Source organism: Trachemys scripta, chromosome 15 (assembly GCF_013100865.1).
Source record: "Trachemys scripta elegans isolate TJP31775 chromosome 15, CAS_Tse_1.0, whole genome shotgun sequence".
In the NCBI taxonomy this organism is placed as follows: Eukaryota; Metazoa; Chordata; order Testudines; family Emydidae; genus Trachemys; species Trachemys scripta.
Window position 1 is genome coordinate 26,043,954 of NC_048312.1, and position 16,452 is coordinate 26,060,405.

General features: G+C 48.5%; 1 protein-coding gene across 1 annotated transcript in view; it reads left to right on the forward strand.

The window, feature by feature from the left end:
- The window catches only part of RBM19 (RNA binding motif protein 19), a 116,720-nt gene that overhangs the window by 67,659 nt on the left and 32,609 nt on the right, over positions 1-16,452 (forward strand). Inside the window, 2 exon segments of the mRNA XM_034791035.1 lie at positions 2,456-2,561; positions 10,793-10,913. Of these exon segments, the coding sequence (XP_034646926.1) occupies positions 2,456-2,561; positions 10,793-10,913 (227 nt within the window).

Here is a 16,452-nt window from a genome sequence, read left to right on the forward strand (position 1 = left end):
AAAGGTAAATTGGGAGGTGAACTATCTCCAATCCAACAGGTTAATCATTAATATTTGGAGGATTTTCTTGCCAGGCTGTATTAGGAGGAGAACCTCACCAGACAGACATTTAAATTTTTATTTAACTAAAACAACAACGTTAAGTATTCTGGATTTTTTTCTTCAACAGCAAACATAATATTTTAACAGAAAACCATATGTCCCTCGCTTCTCACATTTATCTCCAGACTTCTTCTCCTTGTCCAGATCTATTCCGCCCCCAACAATCTTCTATTCATTGAACTTTTTGGAACTTTTCATTTTTAAAGAGAGGTAAGGGATTGACTGTACACAAATTTGCAGAGGGACAGTAGAGTTGAGGTCTGTTATTTCTCACCTCTCTATATTTATTTATTTATTTTAAAACATGTTTGCTGTTAACAAACATGTTACCTCTGGAGAGACAAATCCACGGTTTGAAAACTACAAAACTAAGCATCTCTGATGGTATCTTCTAGACTGAGCACTGAGTCCCATTGGGTAGGTAGAAAGATTAACCTAAATAATCTATACGGAAGCCACTGGAACCCCATAAAAGTGGGTTCCTAATCCATGAACTATTAGAATTCATTTACAAATCTTTTCTTAAACATTACGTGAATATGATGTCTCATATTATAGAATTAGAATTTATAATCCCTATTCCATGATGAGGTATCTTTATCTTAATTAAAACTCTTTAGAGAAGTGTTTTCCTCAAAAAGCATTTTATCAAAAAAATCATTGATTTTTATCCACCCTGCAACATTCCCCTGTTGGAAGCATGACCTGATGTCATTTGGGCACTGGTCTGGGAGCCAGGAGACCTGCGTTCTAATCTGACCACTGACCTGCTGGGGTGGCTTAGGCAAGTCACTTCCCCTCTGTCTGCTTCTTTTCCCCTCCCACCCTTTGTCTTGTCCCTTTAGACTGTAATCTCTTTGGGGCAGGGACTATCTCTTACTAGGTGTGCATAGACCAGCAGGGCCCCAATCATGGTTAGCTCACCCAGGCACCACTCTAATACAAATAATAGAGAAGTACATGGAGTTCTTGTAGTCTCAATTCCCCCCAGCCACCTTGTGGGAGACTGGTTCACCTCCGAAAACAATGCAATGTTTCTGCCGCGTTTAGACTTGAGCACTCCTGCTCTCCAAGGCTGATGCATCTCTTCTGTTTTATTCTGTTTGTTTGTTTCCTTAGTACCATCTCAAAGGGGGGGTTTGGGGGGCGGGAAGAGCTACGAGGAGCAGACGTGCAGATTCATTTTGAGGGTTCATAATGCTACATTTACACACCGCACTGTCTGAGGAAATTGGATAGATGAATGCCTGGTCATGCTGCCAGTGCAGCGGGTTAACTCCCTGGATTTAGCTTATATCATTTCACGAGAGCATTTACGGCCTTTACTGTGTTTAGTCCCGGTCGCTCTTTGGCATTGTAGCATCTCCAACTCCTTTGTGTGTGTGTGTGTGTGTAGATTTTCAAATAAAATAACACATCTATTCAGACCCAGTCCACATTAAATATTTATTGTCTGCAATTGGTGCATATGTGTATGTTGACTGGACATTGAAAAGAAAAGAAAGGGAGCTAGAGCTCAGCTGCAGAGAAGGTGGCCTCTTGTGGAATTTCTAAAATGGCAGTGTGTGTGTCTCTCTCTCTCCGGGGGGTGGGGGGAAGGTAAAGTATTCAAAATCAGCCTTTGGCTCTCACAAGCTACGTTTCCCTCTGCCCCAGCCCATCAAGGGCTCTGAAGTAAGAGAATAGCTTGAAAAGAGAAGCCCATCGGACAGGAGTGGGAGATAACTAGAGTCAGGTGCCTGATTCTTTAATGCTTTACAAGTTAGGATGCTGCTAAGAGGATCCTCGCGTCCGCGGGGAGTGAGGAGTGGAACCTGTGGGAGATGGGGGAGCTGTGCCTGGAAAGACCATGCTAGCACTGTGGCCCTGCCTGGCATGGCTTTCAATCCCCATGGGCTCCTGTCCTTTCCTGCTTCACAGCAGTGCCCTATGTACAGCGGCTGATTTTAAATACCGCCTGAAAGGAATGGGGAGTTCACCATAAATTGAGGCCGAGTGTGCTGCTGCCTAATATTAAACTGTTAATGAGGAGATGTACTTGTGCGTTCAGCACCATGTACAGTGGTACAGCGCAAATCCTCCCTTTCCTCCCAGGAGAGAAGAAACACGCCAAATACTGCAAAGACGTCTTCTGCTGTGTTTGGGAGTGTCCAATTGGAAGATCCGTAGTAGCCAAGATCTGTCACTAAATGTGGCCTAGAGAAATGGTACAGCATTTGCCTGCAGTGATCATTCTGTAGCTGTAATGCCTGCAAGGCGTACATGAAAGGGGACATCCCTTAATGGCACTGCCTCGGCTCATAAGTGAGGTGGGTTTTTAGCAAAGTATTGTTACCCCGTCTCTTCTTCACAGCACCTTTGGAGAGCTGAAGACCGTCCGCCTGCCAAAGAAAATGGCTGGGACAGGATCTCACCGTGGCTTTGGATTTGTGGATTTCCTCACCAAACAGGATGCCAAGGTGAGCTTAGCAGCACAGTCCTCTCTCCCTATCCCTCCCCCTTCCAGCCCTCCAGTGATGTCTGCTTTCTGGCCTTTCAATTAAAGAACAACGGCCTTGTCTAAAGTAGGATTCAGCCCAGATTTCAGCAATCAGCAGCTTACTTTATTGTGGCTTTCCTTGGCTGCACTTGGATTGTGCAGTGGTGCATCTTCCTGGGTGCTTTGCCAGCAATGGTTGGACTCATTGCTAATTCCCAATGTAGGCGAGGCCTGAACTGTGGAATTACCGTCTGAGGTCTTCACATACAGGGGAATCTGATTGGATGATCACAATGGTCCCTTTAGAGCTTGGAATCTATAAATCTAGGAGTAGAGTTTTTGACCGGCCAGAGAAGCTGTCGTGTAAAAACCCACCAAATGGTATTGTGTGGCTCGGTGTTGAATAGCATCACTGGTGGAACGGACGCAGGTTTGGAAGTTAGGAAGATTCCTTGGTCCAGTCCTGGTTTTGTCACTGGTTGACTCTGGCTGGACAAGTTATTCCCAACTTTGAGCCACCATTTCCCATTCATAAAATGAGGATAAAGATACTTCCCTAGTCCCACTCTTTGTCTGTCTTGTCTATTTAATTTAAGTGCTTTAGGGCAGGGATTGTCTCCCACGATTTGTATGTACAGTGGCTAGCACAATGGAGCCCCGATCTCAGCAGATACTATTCTTCTACAAATAAGAATAATCCAAGGAGTTCCTGGATCCCGATTGTCTGGCAGATGGCAGCCTGGCTCCAATCAAAGGAGTCCTGATTGGGGCTGGAGATAACATGTACTGAGCCTGTCCACCTCAGAACCCTCTACTGTTGTTCTATGTGTTTATAATTTGTCTCGTATGAGTTGCTGTATCCCATACCCTGAGGCACAGGGGTTAGAATCATAGAATATCAGGGTTGGAAGGGACCTCAAGAGGTCATCTAGTACAACCCCCTGCTCAAAGCAGGACCAATTCCCAACTACATCATCCCAGCCAGGGCTTTGTCAAGCCGGGCCTTAAAAACCTCCAAGGAAGGAGACTCCATGGGTTGGGACTTGTGGCAGGGAAAAGCAGCAAGACTCAAAATGAAGGTTTTGGCTTTTCATGCTCTGCTGCTCCCCTTCCTGCCACCTATGCCTGTAAGGGGGACAGATGCATCAGAGAGGCTTCCTAGGCTGTCGGCTGTCTCCACGGCCCAGGAAAAAGTAAATGCCACTCCCAGGCCTGGTTTACACTGGGCGTGGGGAGGGAATATCGATCTAAGTTACGCAACTAAGTCAGTGTACTTAGATCTACTCACCACGGTGTCTTCACTGCGGTGAGTCGACTGCTGCCACTCCCCCGTCAACTCCGCCTGCGCCTCTCGCGGTGGTGGAGTACAGGAGAGCGCTCAGGGGTCGAGACACGATAAATCGACCCCCGCAGGATCGATCGCTGCCTGCCGATCCAGCAAGTAGTATAGACATATCCCCAGAGTCTGTTCAGGCCCTTTCTCCGTGGCACCATTTACTGGCTGCACTGACAATCTTTAGCAAGTCCCAACATGAAACTAGTTCAATGTAAATCCAACTCCCTGCCCCTGGCAGTTCATCCCCAGTCTTCCCACAGAGACTTGGGAGTCCCTCTTTTCCAGGGCCTGCCACCAGACCCACTCTGCTTCCTCTCTCAGGCCCAAACACCTGCTCTTAAAGAGGCCCTGCCTCAAAACAGGGCTGGCTGTCCCCAGACCCCCTGCCTCTAAAGGAGCAGACTTCTCTGTTGCATGTTTCACCTGGGCATCATCCCTCAGATCTGTAGTCCCGTGTGTGACTTCGTTCGTCCCTAGACACCGACGTAGCAGTAACTCTCGAGGGCACAGAACCTGTTGTGCTGGGGCATTGTCCTGCCTGGTCTTGCTAAGAATCCGAGCGTACAGTAAGTGTTCCACCCATCGAGAGATTGCTTTGTGCTTTTCTGCCTTTTAAGGAAAGTAGCTTTGTTTTCGGTTTCTTTGAGGGATTTAATTGTCTTAATAAAGAGCACACCCAAGTTCATTCTGTTGGCCGTCTAGAAAAGAACAAACCTCGTATTGATGGGTAGGATTCTGAATATTGTAAACACTTGCATAACTGGCTCCCGGTTCAGTGCTATGTGAACAAGAGAGGGGGGAGGCAGGCTGAGAGACCTCTGAGCTGAATTGTTGTGGACTGTGAAAGAAGAACCTATTGTAAGGGGTAACTTGGAAACATTTTGTAAACGGAAAATGTTTGTCGTGTGATAAAAGCGCTTTTAGTTCCTGTGAACTGCCTTGTCCACCTGTTTCGCAAGCCGATTACGATGACTCTGCGTGAGTGAACTGGAATTTTCATAACAGCATAAAGGAACTGGGCACCTAAGACTCTCTCAGAATCCATTGTGTTTCAAATGGGTCTTTTAGAACCAGATTCTGAGCCCCTTGCTCACCTTGAGTAGGACATTATTCCCCAAGTAGCCTGTGACAGCCAACTCTTGTTAATATGGCTTCTGGTCCAATGGGGCCATGATCGCCTCAAGATGCTCCTGTAGTAAGATTAATAATCCACTACTGAAATGCAACCACCTCTGGTGTATGACACTACTGCAGAACACAGCAGCTCTAGACACATTAGAACAGGAACTGAAGGGTATCACCTCTAATAACGGAAAGTGAGGAATGATACAATGATCAGAATTGGAATGTAGCCAGGGCAACCGTTTTTAACATCCTAACTCTTGTAAAAAAGCACTCTGGGATTTTTAACAACCGCAGGCCAGGTCCTTGGTTTACATCTCTTCTGAAAGATGGATGTCAAGTTTAAAGGGAACTGGTTTTGTGACTGCATGGAGGAATTTGTTTTGCACAGATCAGTGTTGCTAAGCACATTGATTCTGATTAAAGCAGCACTAATTTATTTGTACGTTTCCTAGAGTACTCACTGCAGAGAGTTGGGTTGTTTTTCGCTAATACTGCAAGCAGAGTTTCTGCTTTCTTTCCCCCCTGCTGATATAAAAATACATCTGGTCTCCAAATAGAAATTGCCCATTCAGGAAAGACGTTCAACCCTTTAAAACAAACTTGAGCTCAGCTGGCATTGTAGGGAATGTCCTCAACTGGGACTGTTTCTTTTTAGGACGGAAAAGAAATTTGTCAGCAGTCTAATGTTATCAAGCCTTTGTCCCTCTAATGACGCTGGCCCCAAGCCTCTTATGCTTGAGTGTTTAATAGGGCAATGGGGAATGGAGAAGCAAAGCAGCAGGGTCCCCAAAATTAAAACAGCATTTAGAGATGGTGAGCCATAGCACCCAAGGGAGATTAACTGAGCAGTCGTCCAGTCTCTTGATCTATGACTTTCCAAATCCCCAGGCCATCAGACACTGTTACAAGCGGACTATCTTTTCCATCTGCACAGCCCAATCCTCAAACAGCTTGACTAGCTGCTCCTTGGTTTTGGAATCCATCGCAGAATTGCCCTTCTGGCTTTCAAAACACCTTCCATCAACTTGTCCCACCGCACCTTCTAGGCCACCTCTTCCTCTCTCTACCTTTCCCTGTTCATTTTGGCGTACCCAACACCTGCCTCCTCTCTAACCCTTCCCAGGACCTGGCTACCAGTGCTCCCGGCAGCACCACAGTTCAATGGCTCATCAGAAAGCACATTTTGAGCATGTGTGTGATGCTTCCTGGCTGTGTTCTGGATTTAGCTGGCTGGTTTTCTTTAGGCTTTTTTGGAAATGTTGTGTATGCTGTTGGTTCACATCTGCATGGGCTCTAGATGCCTTTTAATGAGCACCCTGGAAGTGGATTACAAATAAGCAACATTTAATTTATTACTGAACTCTACAAAGCATTTTGGGGTGCAGTTTGCTTAAATTTGCAAATGAAAACTGCATTAGGCTGATTTAGTCTATTCACAGCACATGGAGCAGCCATCGCTAACTCAGCTGGCTGACTCTCCCAAAGCCATATTGTAATTTTAGGACTCTGTAAGTGGCACTTAGCTAGCAAAGAATTCCTGCCATAGCGAGCTGTTACATTAAGCTAAACCAAACAATGTAAAATCAGACCCACAAGGGTTCAGAAGCAAGGTTTTAAGCATGAGAATGTCCTTTTCTCCTTGGACACTACGCCTGTAGTTTTCATGCAAGCCCTGAGGCATTTTGAAAGCAGGGGAGAATCGTAAGGGTGGTGGAGAGGGAAGGATGCTGCTTCGGATTTTCATTTACCTGGCTTGGGTTGTACTAGCAGAGGTTGCTGCTGCTAGGTTGTGGTGGAGTTCCTTTTTGATTTGCATTTTTGAACAATCAAGGGCACCAGGAGCTTTTAAAGGTGTATCGATGTAAAGAGATACGAGTAAGTGGACGGTTAGAAGTCTCTTCCAACGAGTTTCAGTCTTGGATGAACAGCTGGCCACAGCTCAGGTTATCAGCCAGTAAGTCGGATGGGGATAAAGTGTGATCCTAAGGATTGAATTCACCCAACCTCCTCTTAGAAGGTGACCTGAAAAGGAGAGAGAGAGAGAGTTGGGTTTTGCTCATTTCCTTTATGATGTATAAAGAACATCAGCATTTTTTTCTCGGTTTATATTAATGGTATCAAGAATGTCAAGTCTCCTCTTGCCTGTTTTCTTTTGGAGAAATTCCAGAGGTGAGGGTTTGGGAGGAACCTTCTCAGCTCTTGAGATGTAAACAGTCTGAATAGAAAAAAAATCACTGTCCATCTGTATCACGTATGGTTTCTCTGGTGACTTTGCAATATCTTACTTGTTCACTGGTTGTCCATAGATGCTTCCAGTGTAGACATGACCTGAATTTCTAATGTTTAAAAAAAAAAAAAAGGAAGGGGGAGGATTAAAAACAAAAGAAGAAAAAAATCCTTGTAGGCCTTCTTCATATCTCCTAAAGAAATAAAAAAATGGCACAAACATATCTTCCCTTCCCCTCCACCTTCTTTTGGAGGTCATCTTGAAGGTGGACCCACAGACACTACAGTTCCCAGCATGCAGTGTTGGGTTAACATATTCAAGCAGACTGGATGGAACATCCCAGCATGCTGGAACCTGTGGTTTCCACGGGGAACACCCTGCGTTAACAATACAGGTGGCTGCAAACAGCTTCATTCGATATAGATGAGATGCCCAGTTGCCTGGCAGGTGGCCAGCTGGACCCCCCAGTAGGGCAACATGTGGCTGCCCTGGCAATACGTGCTCATTCCTGGCTGTTCTCAATACAGCCTTTCTCTTCTTCGGGTTGTGGGAAGTGAGAAATTAAAAAGTATAAATTAACAAATGAGACCTAGTGATTAGAGCTGCAGTTGTTTGCCAGGGGTGGAATTGCTCTTTGTGCCAATGTAAACAGCCATCACAATTCCCTGCTCCCGAGTCCTCCCCCTACCCCTCGACTATTTGTTTAAGCCAACACATTGCTCTGCTAATTGGGTAACATACCATGTGAAAATAGGCCTTTAAAACAACAGCGGCAGCAAATAAAAACAGCTGTAGCTGCAAAAGTACTAGGAGGAGAAAATACACCCAACTGAAAATTAATGCAGCCTTCCTTTTCCAGTTTAGGATCATATAGTTTAGAGAGGAGAAGAAGAAGAGAGAGATGAGAGGTCAATAAAATAATGAATGGGGGAGGGCAGGCAAATCAGGAACTCCTGTTCACACTTTTTTTTTTTAATGTTAGAATGGGGGAGACATTCACTGAAACAGGCAATATATTGAAATGGCAATTTTTTTAATGCAACAGATAATTAACCCGTGGAGTTCATTGCTTCAGGAGCATTGTAGGAGTCGCACAAAAGGATTAGACATTTATATGGATAAGAATGTCCGTGGTTATGTCTGGATAAAAATATATGCAGGTTATAAAGTTGCCTGCTTCAAAGTATGAACCAGCCATCAACAGAGTAGGGCCAGTAAGAAAAATAATACTCCCCCCTTCCTCCCCCCTTTGACAGGCTAGTCCCTAAGGGTATGTCTACACTGCATTGTAAACCCGCATCTGCGGGCCCCGGGCTTGCGGACTCTGTATTTCCAAGCCTGCGCTTGAATGTCCACTCTGCATGATAAACCTGGATTAACACTTGCTGGACCCAGGTCTCACAGCCGTGCTCACACATCCACACTGCACTATGCAGACCTGCCACCTCGGGTCAGTCGCTCGAGCTGCATCCATACTGCAAAATGACAGGACTTGGACGGACTCAGGTTGTGACCTGTCCCTCAGCAGGGTCTTAAGATCTGGTTCCTGAGTGTTTGCTGAGCCGAGTCAGGCTGATTTGTGAGAGGATGGAAAAGGGGGGTTGGGTTCAAATAGACATAACCTGTCCTTGCCCTTCTTGCAACTTCCTCTAAAGCATCTAAGTTGTCACTGTTGGAGACAGGAGTCAGACTATGTTAATTCTGGTATCCTGACCCAGTGCCAGTCTGAGTAACTACATACAATACTGTCTGTCTAAATTGTCCCTGTTTTAATTGCATATGCTGTTCAAATCCTGTGCTGAATAGTTGTGTAGTGTTGCTGTATGCTGTTAAACAGCTCTTGTGTTGCACCCCAGACATGGCTGCATTTCACTTCCTGGTGAGTTGATGCGTTTTTCACTCTACATGTGTAAGTCACTGTAGGTGTCCCATAGAAGTCAGTTTACAAACCTTATAATCACGTTTTATTTCAGCCTTATCTGACACATTTAAAAGAACATTTTAGTCTTCCTGTCTAGCCCTAGCAGTGTCTGGGCTTGTTCTGAAGCACTTTGCAGTCCCTTGGAATTGAATGGTGCTATAGAAGTGCTGGCTCTGTGTGTTTGCATAACGGGGCCCACTCCTGCAATGTCCCGAGCACAGCTCTGAGGATCAAGCCGGTGTTTCCTGAGCATTCCCATTGATCAGCTGAGGATATAGAAAGTCTGTTGTGTTAATGGTACTGCCGGCACTTGTGCCTTCAATGTCAACGTGAGGTCATGGCCTTCCTAAAGCTCTTTAGCAATAGTAAACAATAGGGAAACCTTCAGACCTTTTTATTGTGTGAGAAACAAAACCACAACAATGAAATAGGAGGCAATTCCATTTTGGGGTTCTGGTGCATCTGGATTTGCTCCCGCGACTTATGCGATCACCTGCATTTAGTGGAAGGGAAGACTTCTTACCCCCAGTAGCTGGAGTTCTCAAAATGCATTGCCTCAGCGGACCTACTTAATCATAAAGCTGTGCTCTGGAATCATGCTCGTGTTTCACACTCTCACTTTGACGTACCAGGAGAGTGACATGGTCTGTGGTGTTGTCATAGATTCCATGGCCAGAAGGGACCACTGTGGTCATCTGGTCTGACCTTTCCCGGTGTGAGAGGCATAGGTGACTGCTCCCGTTCTAAGCAGAAGACCACACTCACGGTTGTACTGCTGTTGTGTTGCGTACACCTGGAGGCAGTGCAGAATGGCACGTCCAGCCTGGGCCAATGTTTCTCAACCGCACCCCGTTTTATGTCTCCTCCCCCCGCCCCCACCAAATGCATTCGTAAGAGACCATGCTGCAGAAAACTGCTCTTCCCAGGAGAGAGCGCAGTCTTCTAGGGTACGTCTACACAGCAATTAAACACCTGTGGCTGGCCCAGTCAGCTGGCTCAGGCTTGTGGGGCTCGGGCTGTAAAATTGCTGTCTGGATGTTCACACTAGTCCTGGCGCCCGAGCTCGGGGACCCTGCAAAGCCGGAGGGTCCCAGAGGCCAGGCTCAAGCCTGAGCCCAAATGTCCACCCTGCAATTTTTAGCCCAAGCCCAGTGAACCTGAGTCAGCTGACCCGCAGGATTTTTATTCCAGTGTAGATGTACCCCTTGAGTAGCGGGATTTCAAGGGGAAGACTCCGTAATGAAGGTGTTTAGGAACGTCAGCACCTTGTCTGGATCATGAGGTGGGAATGGGCATTGGGGGATGGATCACTTGATGATTCCCTGTTCTGTTCACTCCCTCTGAAGCATGTGGCAATGGCCACTGTTGGAAGACAGGATACTGGGCTAGATGGACCTTTGGTCTGACCCAGTATGACCGTTCTTATGTAACCCCCCTTCCTCCATGGTTGGATGCCTTGGGGTTCCGGGGGCCCCTTGATTTTTTTTTTTTTTTTTTTTTTGAGGTGGAGGGAGGGCAGTGTCTATTACTTAACCCGTACAGATATTAAGTTTGTTTCCTTACATGCAATTTCTTTTTCCCCACCCCCCTTTAAACCTTCAGAAAGCCTTCAACGCCCTGTGCCACAGCACACACTTGTACGGCAGGAGGCTGGTCTTGGAGTGGGCTGACACGGAGGAAACAGTGGAGGCCCTGAGACGGAAAACAGCTGATCATTTTCACGGTAATGTAGTAGCATCCAGACAAATGGTAAATACATCTGAGACCAGTACGTCCCTATCTGGCATGGGTCAAACCAGTTCTTTCCCAGGAGCTGTCTGTTCTCGTGGGTTGGCAAATGGATGGTGGAACCTGGGAACATAACTGCAAGGTGTATTGCTTGGTGGGTGTGGAAACCAAGGATGTCTCCTGTGCTTTGAGAGTAAAGCGCACCGAGGAGCAATGGAGGGAAACCATGCCCTGGTAATGCAGGTTGTGCCAAAGAGAGGGGGCAGGAAACATCCTGACTACGCTTTTGCTCATGCCTGCCTGTATGCAGCTATATGTTAACCCTTTATGTACTTGCTGGAGCAGTCAATCCATGAAATGATTTTCTGCAGTCCATATTGGTTCACTAGTCTGACAGCGCTGTGGGTAATTTCAAATATTTAGGCATCTCAAATAGGAGGTGAGGTGGTAATGGTCAGGAAGCTGTTTTGATACCCATGGCTCTGAGTAATAAGGCAGTGGTACTGTACAGTATGGCCTAGTGGATAGAGCATTGGACTGGAACTTAGGAGACACTGGGTTCTATTCCTGGCCCAGCCAGTGGTTTGCCGAGCCTCAGTTTCCCCCTCTGTAAAATGGGGGTAGTGCTACTGATCACTTTTGAGATCTACTGATGAAAAGTTCTACATGAGAGCACGATATTGTGTGCTGTGACACACTGAAATGCCACATCCCCACATGCTACCTTAACACACAGCATGTTTAGTGCCTGGAATGGCTACTTTACAAGAGAGACAGGCCTCCAGAAGGAGGAGGATGAAGTCCAGGTAAAAATGGAACAGATAAGAAGTTGAGAGTTGAACAGACTTGTTTAGATCAGATTCCAGAAGCTGACATTCCCATAGATAACCCAACTGCAGACTTGTATTGACAGCCATTGACAAGTGCCAATGCGTTGGTTGGCAAATATTTGTGTAAGAAGTTCTCCCCTGGGTTCAAGGACTATGGTGGAGATCAATGCTCCTCCTTCAGCCTTTCAGCGCAATCTGCCCCCACCAGACACATGCCAGCTGCCTCCAGAAAAAAGGGTTGAGATGAGCAATTCGTTCCAGGAAAGCGTTGAAAACAGCAGTTTACGTACATGGCGATGAGAAGCAAACCACTTCTCCCGCTCCCTGGAATAGAGGACTGCACGGGCAGTGGTTCTTGACAGACATTCAGGTTGGGAAGGCAGTCTCCAATGAAAGGGGTGCGCCTGGATCCCACCAGGCGGACCAGCTGTTGAATGTGAAGGGGTGACAGTCAGCTGTTGGTGAGAGGCAGGAAAGCAAGTGAGCACTGGAAATAAGACCCGAGCCACTAGTGTGACCTAGATAGCACAAGGGAGGCCAGGCATGTGCAAATGCCTGGGGATGTCAGTGCACCAAGCAGGAGGAATTGTGCACAATTGTGCTCCAGACATGGCACGTGGAATTGGGATGTAAGGTGGGGAAAGAGGCTTCCTCAGGGTGACCCTAGAGGAGAAGGGGGGAGCTGCAAGGAAGTTGATTCATTTGTCCCTATTATATTTAGAATTGCCTCCCCCTCTGGTTTTGCAGTCTCCGGAGCCCCTGTGCCACCTGGGGGAATCATTTTAAAAACTGATCTCGACTTTCCCTGGTGACTGCAGATCTAATAAAAATGCAGACTGCTCCCCCTGCTGTGTCAACCTCCCCCTTAGCCAGCTCTGCCAACAGGTCATTCTGGGCTCCAACGGGTGCCCTGATTGCTGTGCACTTGTTCTCTGTCTGTTTTTGTCTTCCCTGCGTCCTTGGGATCCTCATGTCCTAGCATTTGTATTATCTGCCATGGATAGAAGTTGGAAGCCGAACGGGCAGCATGTCCCCAGATCTTGGCTGTGGAGCGAGAGAGAGTTCAGTAAGCCACATCGGTTTGGAACTGAAAATAAGAGCAGCGTCTGGCTTGGAATCCTTCTTGGTGTGCGAGTGCTGGGAGTTGGGGAAACAGACCCAGTAGACTTCCACCCCTGCCCTCCCTACATGCACACTGGCCACTTCCCCTGGCAGGGGTGGCTCTAGCTTTTTTTTCCACCCCAAGCATGGCAGTCAGGCGGCCTTCGGCGGCGTGCCTGCGGGAGGTCCCGCGGATTCGGCGGCGTGCCTGCGGGAGGTCCCGCGGATTCGGCGGCGTGCCTGCGGGAGGTCCCGCGGATTCGGCGGCGTGCCTGCGGGAGGTCCCGCGGCTTCGGCGGCATGCCTGCGGGAGGTCCCGGGTCCCGCGGCTTCGGCGGCGTGCCTGCGGGAGGTCCCGGGTCCCGCGGCTTCGGCAGCGTGCCTGCGGGAGGTCCCGGCGTGCCTGCGGGAGGTCCCTGGTCCTGCAGCTTCGGCGTACCCGCCGCTGAATTGCCGCCGAATCCGCGGGACCAGCGGACCTCCCGCAGGCATGCTGCCAAAGGCAGTCTAACTGCCGCCCTCACGGCGACCGGCATGCCGCCCTCCGCTTGGAGCGCTGGTGCTTGGAACCGCCGCTGGCCCCTGGCTAATTGTTACTTCTAGTTACTTTGTGCTTAGCCCTGTTTTCAGGGAAATACGCAAGAGGCTGGACCTAGTTGCCTGGACTCAGGGCTTGAACTGGAGTCCACTGTGAGGGCATCTACTTAAGAGGAATGTTCATGGCCAAGCATCTCTGTGGGACAGTGAGTGAGTGCATTCAGCTGTTACCTGCTTCAATCCCTCCGGCGATGCTGCATTTGTTTCTTTGCTTGGATCGTAAGCCTCTTGTGTTTGTACAACGCCCTGATCCAAATTCGGCCTTGTAGGCGCTTCTGAAATATATGTATTGAATAGCAGTGCACCTTCTGGACCTGAGTTCGGTGGTTGCCCGAGAGCCCAGTGTGACTATATCTGGGACGTAGCTCATCTCCTAGTGGCCTGGAATTTTCTATTTCAGCATATGGTCCTGCAAAGCCACCCCCAAAGGGAACCCTGACAGGGTTACTGGGAGCTGGATGGGCAATGTGTTCCACCAACTCTGCGTGCCTTTGGTGTTGGAACGTGTGGGAGACGTAGACCATTGTTGTAAGGATGCAGAAAATGGAAGGGCTAGAAATAAGCACAGGTAAACTGCAGCTGCATCTCTCCCTTCCGTCAGCAACCTCTCCGATACACCTTCACCATTGTTTTGGTCAGAATAACACGTTAGCTGGGGGGTGGGGAGAGGCTCATTTTTTCCATTGGTGGAGCCAGGCACATTGTGGGTCTGCGCTGTGCGATACCCAGCTTTGTGCCAACGCACTGCAGTTCTGCTCTGAAACCTCTCTGACCCTCCCCGTCTAGCCCAGCGCTGGAACTCGAATACTGTCCTCTGAGTGATTGTTGTAATAAGTCTAAATGTCTGTGCCTGAGAGCCCCAAACTCTTGTCATTGGTGATTGAAGCCAGATACGATGAGATTGTAATCCAAAACCGCTTCACCATTTATTCCCTGACCTCCTCCATCCCGTCTCGCCACGCAGCTAGTTGTTACTGTGGCACCGATTGTTATAACCACCCACGTGCTCATCTCTCCAGCCGTGCTTCCTTCTCCGCGCTGGCCGATAAGGGAGCTGTTCTGACCACAAGCACCCATCGAGCAAGGCCGCGGTTTAGATTAGCAGAGTGAGAGTGAGTCATGGAGCGGAACGTTTTTCATTTGTTGCCAGCCCTGAGCATTCCTGCTGGGGGCACACGTACTGTGAACATACAAACACCACCTGAACCCGCTCCGCTCTGCTGAGGCCCCGCGCTGCCTCCTTTGCAGAGAGCACGCTCCATTTTCCTCCTTTCGTTCTGCTTCCCAGCGAGACATTTCCATTGAAGCACATGGTCTCCCCTGCATATAGTGCACCCCCGGTTCTTCCAAATAATGCGTGGGGCAGCCAGGTTTTTTATGTGCAACCAAGCTTTACTTTGAATTTGAGGGCAGCTTTTACCCACGGGGGTCGGGCTCTTGGCCGTGTAGATCACAGCCTTGTTTTCTTTCTCCCGTGTCTCCCAAGAGACAGAGAACACGCACCTTGCAGTGGCCGTTTCAAAGAGGAGCATAAGTCGCTCCAAAGATCATCAGCCTTAGAGGCAAGTTAACTAGAGAGCGGAAAGCGTCAGTAGGGATGGTTGGGAGCTCTGCTTGTCTGGGTACAGCATCTTCTGTCCCTCCTCCCACTCCCCTGAATTGGATTTCGAAAGCGAACCCACATAGCAAGCAAAGAGGGGAATGCTCTGGCGGACATGTGCGTGGGAGGGAGCTCAGGAGAGGAAGAGAAGTGAGCGTGAAAGCACAGCGGAGGGAAGTAAGTAAGCTGCTGGCTGTGTCTCATTCATCCAGAGTGCAGTTCAAACAGCAGGCTCGTGACTGAGAGAAGCTTTCAGTCCTTTTGCAGGCCGCAGTGCCTGTGAATTCAGCAGAGCGCATATAATAGTGCCAAAAGAATCTGATGCAGAAATCTTTGTTTGCTGGCCTCTCAGGCAGGAGGGAAATGGCTTTGTTTGGCTACACGCTCAGGTTGTTTTTTTAAAAAGTGCCCCCCTTCCTGTTCTTTTGTTAATAGCAGGTAGGGCAGTGCTGTGGGTTAATGCTCTTGCCTGGAGACCTGGGTTCAAATACGACTTGCATCACTAGCAGCCGGCAGCCAAGCCAGCACCCCACCGCCACCTCTCCCGAGACTCACTCGGGCTGTGAGCTTGTCCTGTCTTAACAAGTGAAATGGGGTCAGAGCTGGTGGTTGCTTGGATTGAGAGACAACCCCTGCCGCCCCCCCCCCCCCCCCCAAGATCCAAAGTTGCTGCAGGACGTGGTGCTGGTGAGACAGTAATTGGTGCTCTGGGTAAACACTGACATAGCGCCTAATGGCACTGGGGGTGCTGTACTGGTGGTTTTATGTTTGGGTGACACGTCAAAGCAAGGTCCTGACCATGTGTGGTCATTGGAGATCCCATGGCACAAGAAGAGGGGTGACAGCTGTGTTGCCCTGGCCAGTCTTCAGTAGCAGTCCTTGCCGTCTTCCCAACGTTATTCCATTGCATGCATTTCTGAGGTCCCTTCCCCTTAGTACCTAGGCACCATGCCCTGAACTGATTACCTGCCTCGAGAGCGAGGAACAGGTCCCTGTAACAAAGCTGCTCACTGACCAGGAGGAATGCAGGTGTGGTTTCCAGTGTGCACAGCCATGATTCTCTCGCATTTACCTGGTAGGGGAAAGCCGGCAGGATGGTGGCGGGAGAGCAATCGATCTTCTGGGATCGATTTATCGCGTCTTGTCTAGACGCGATAAATCGATCCAGGAAGTGCTTGCCGTCGACACCAGTACTCCAGCTCGGCGAGAGGAGTATGCGGCATCGACGGGGGAGCCTGCCTGCCGCTTCTGGACCCGCGATAAGTTCGAACTAAGGTACTTCGAATTCAGCTACGTTATTAACGTAGCTGAATTTGCATACCTTAGTTCGAAATGGGGGGTTAGTGTGGACCAGGCCAAGGTGCCTTCTCCTAGGTAGCATTCTGTTTCCTGGCTCTTAGTTTGAA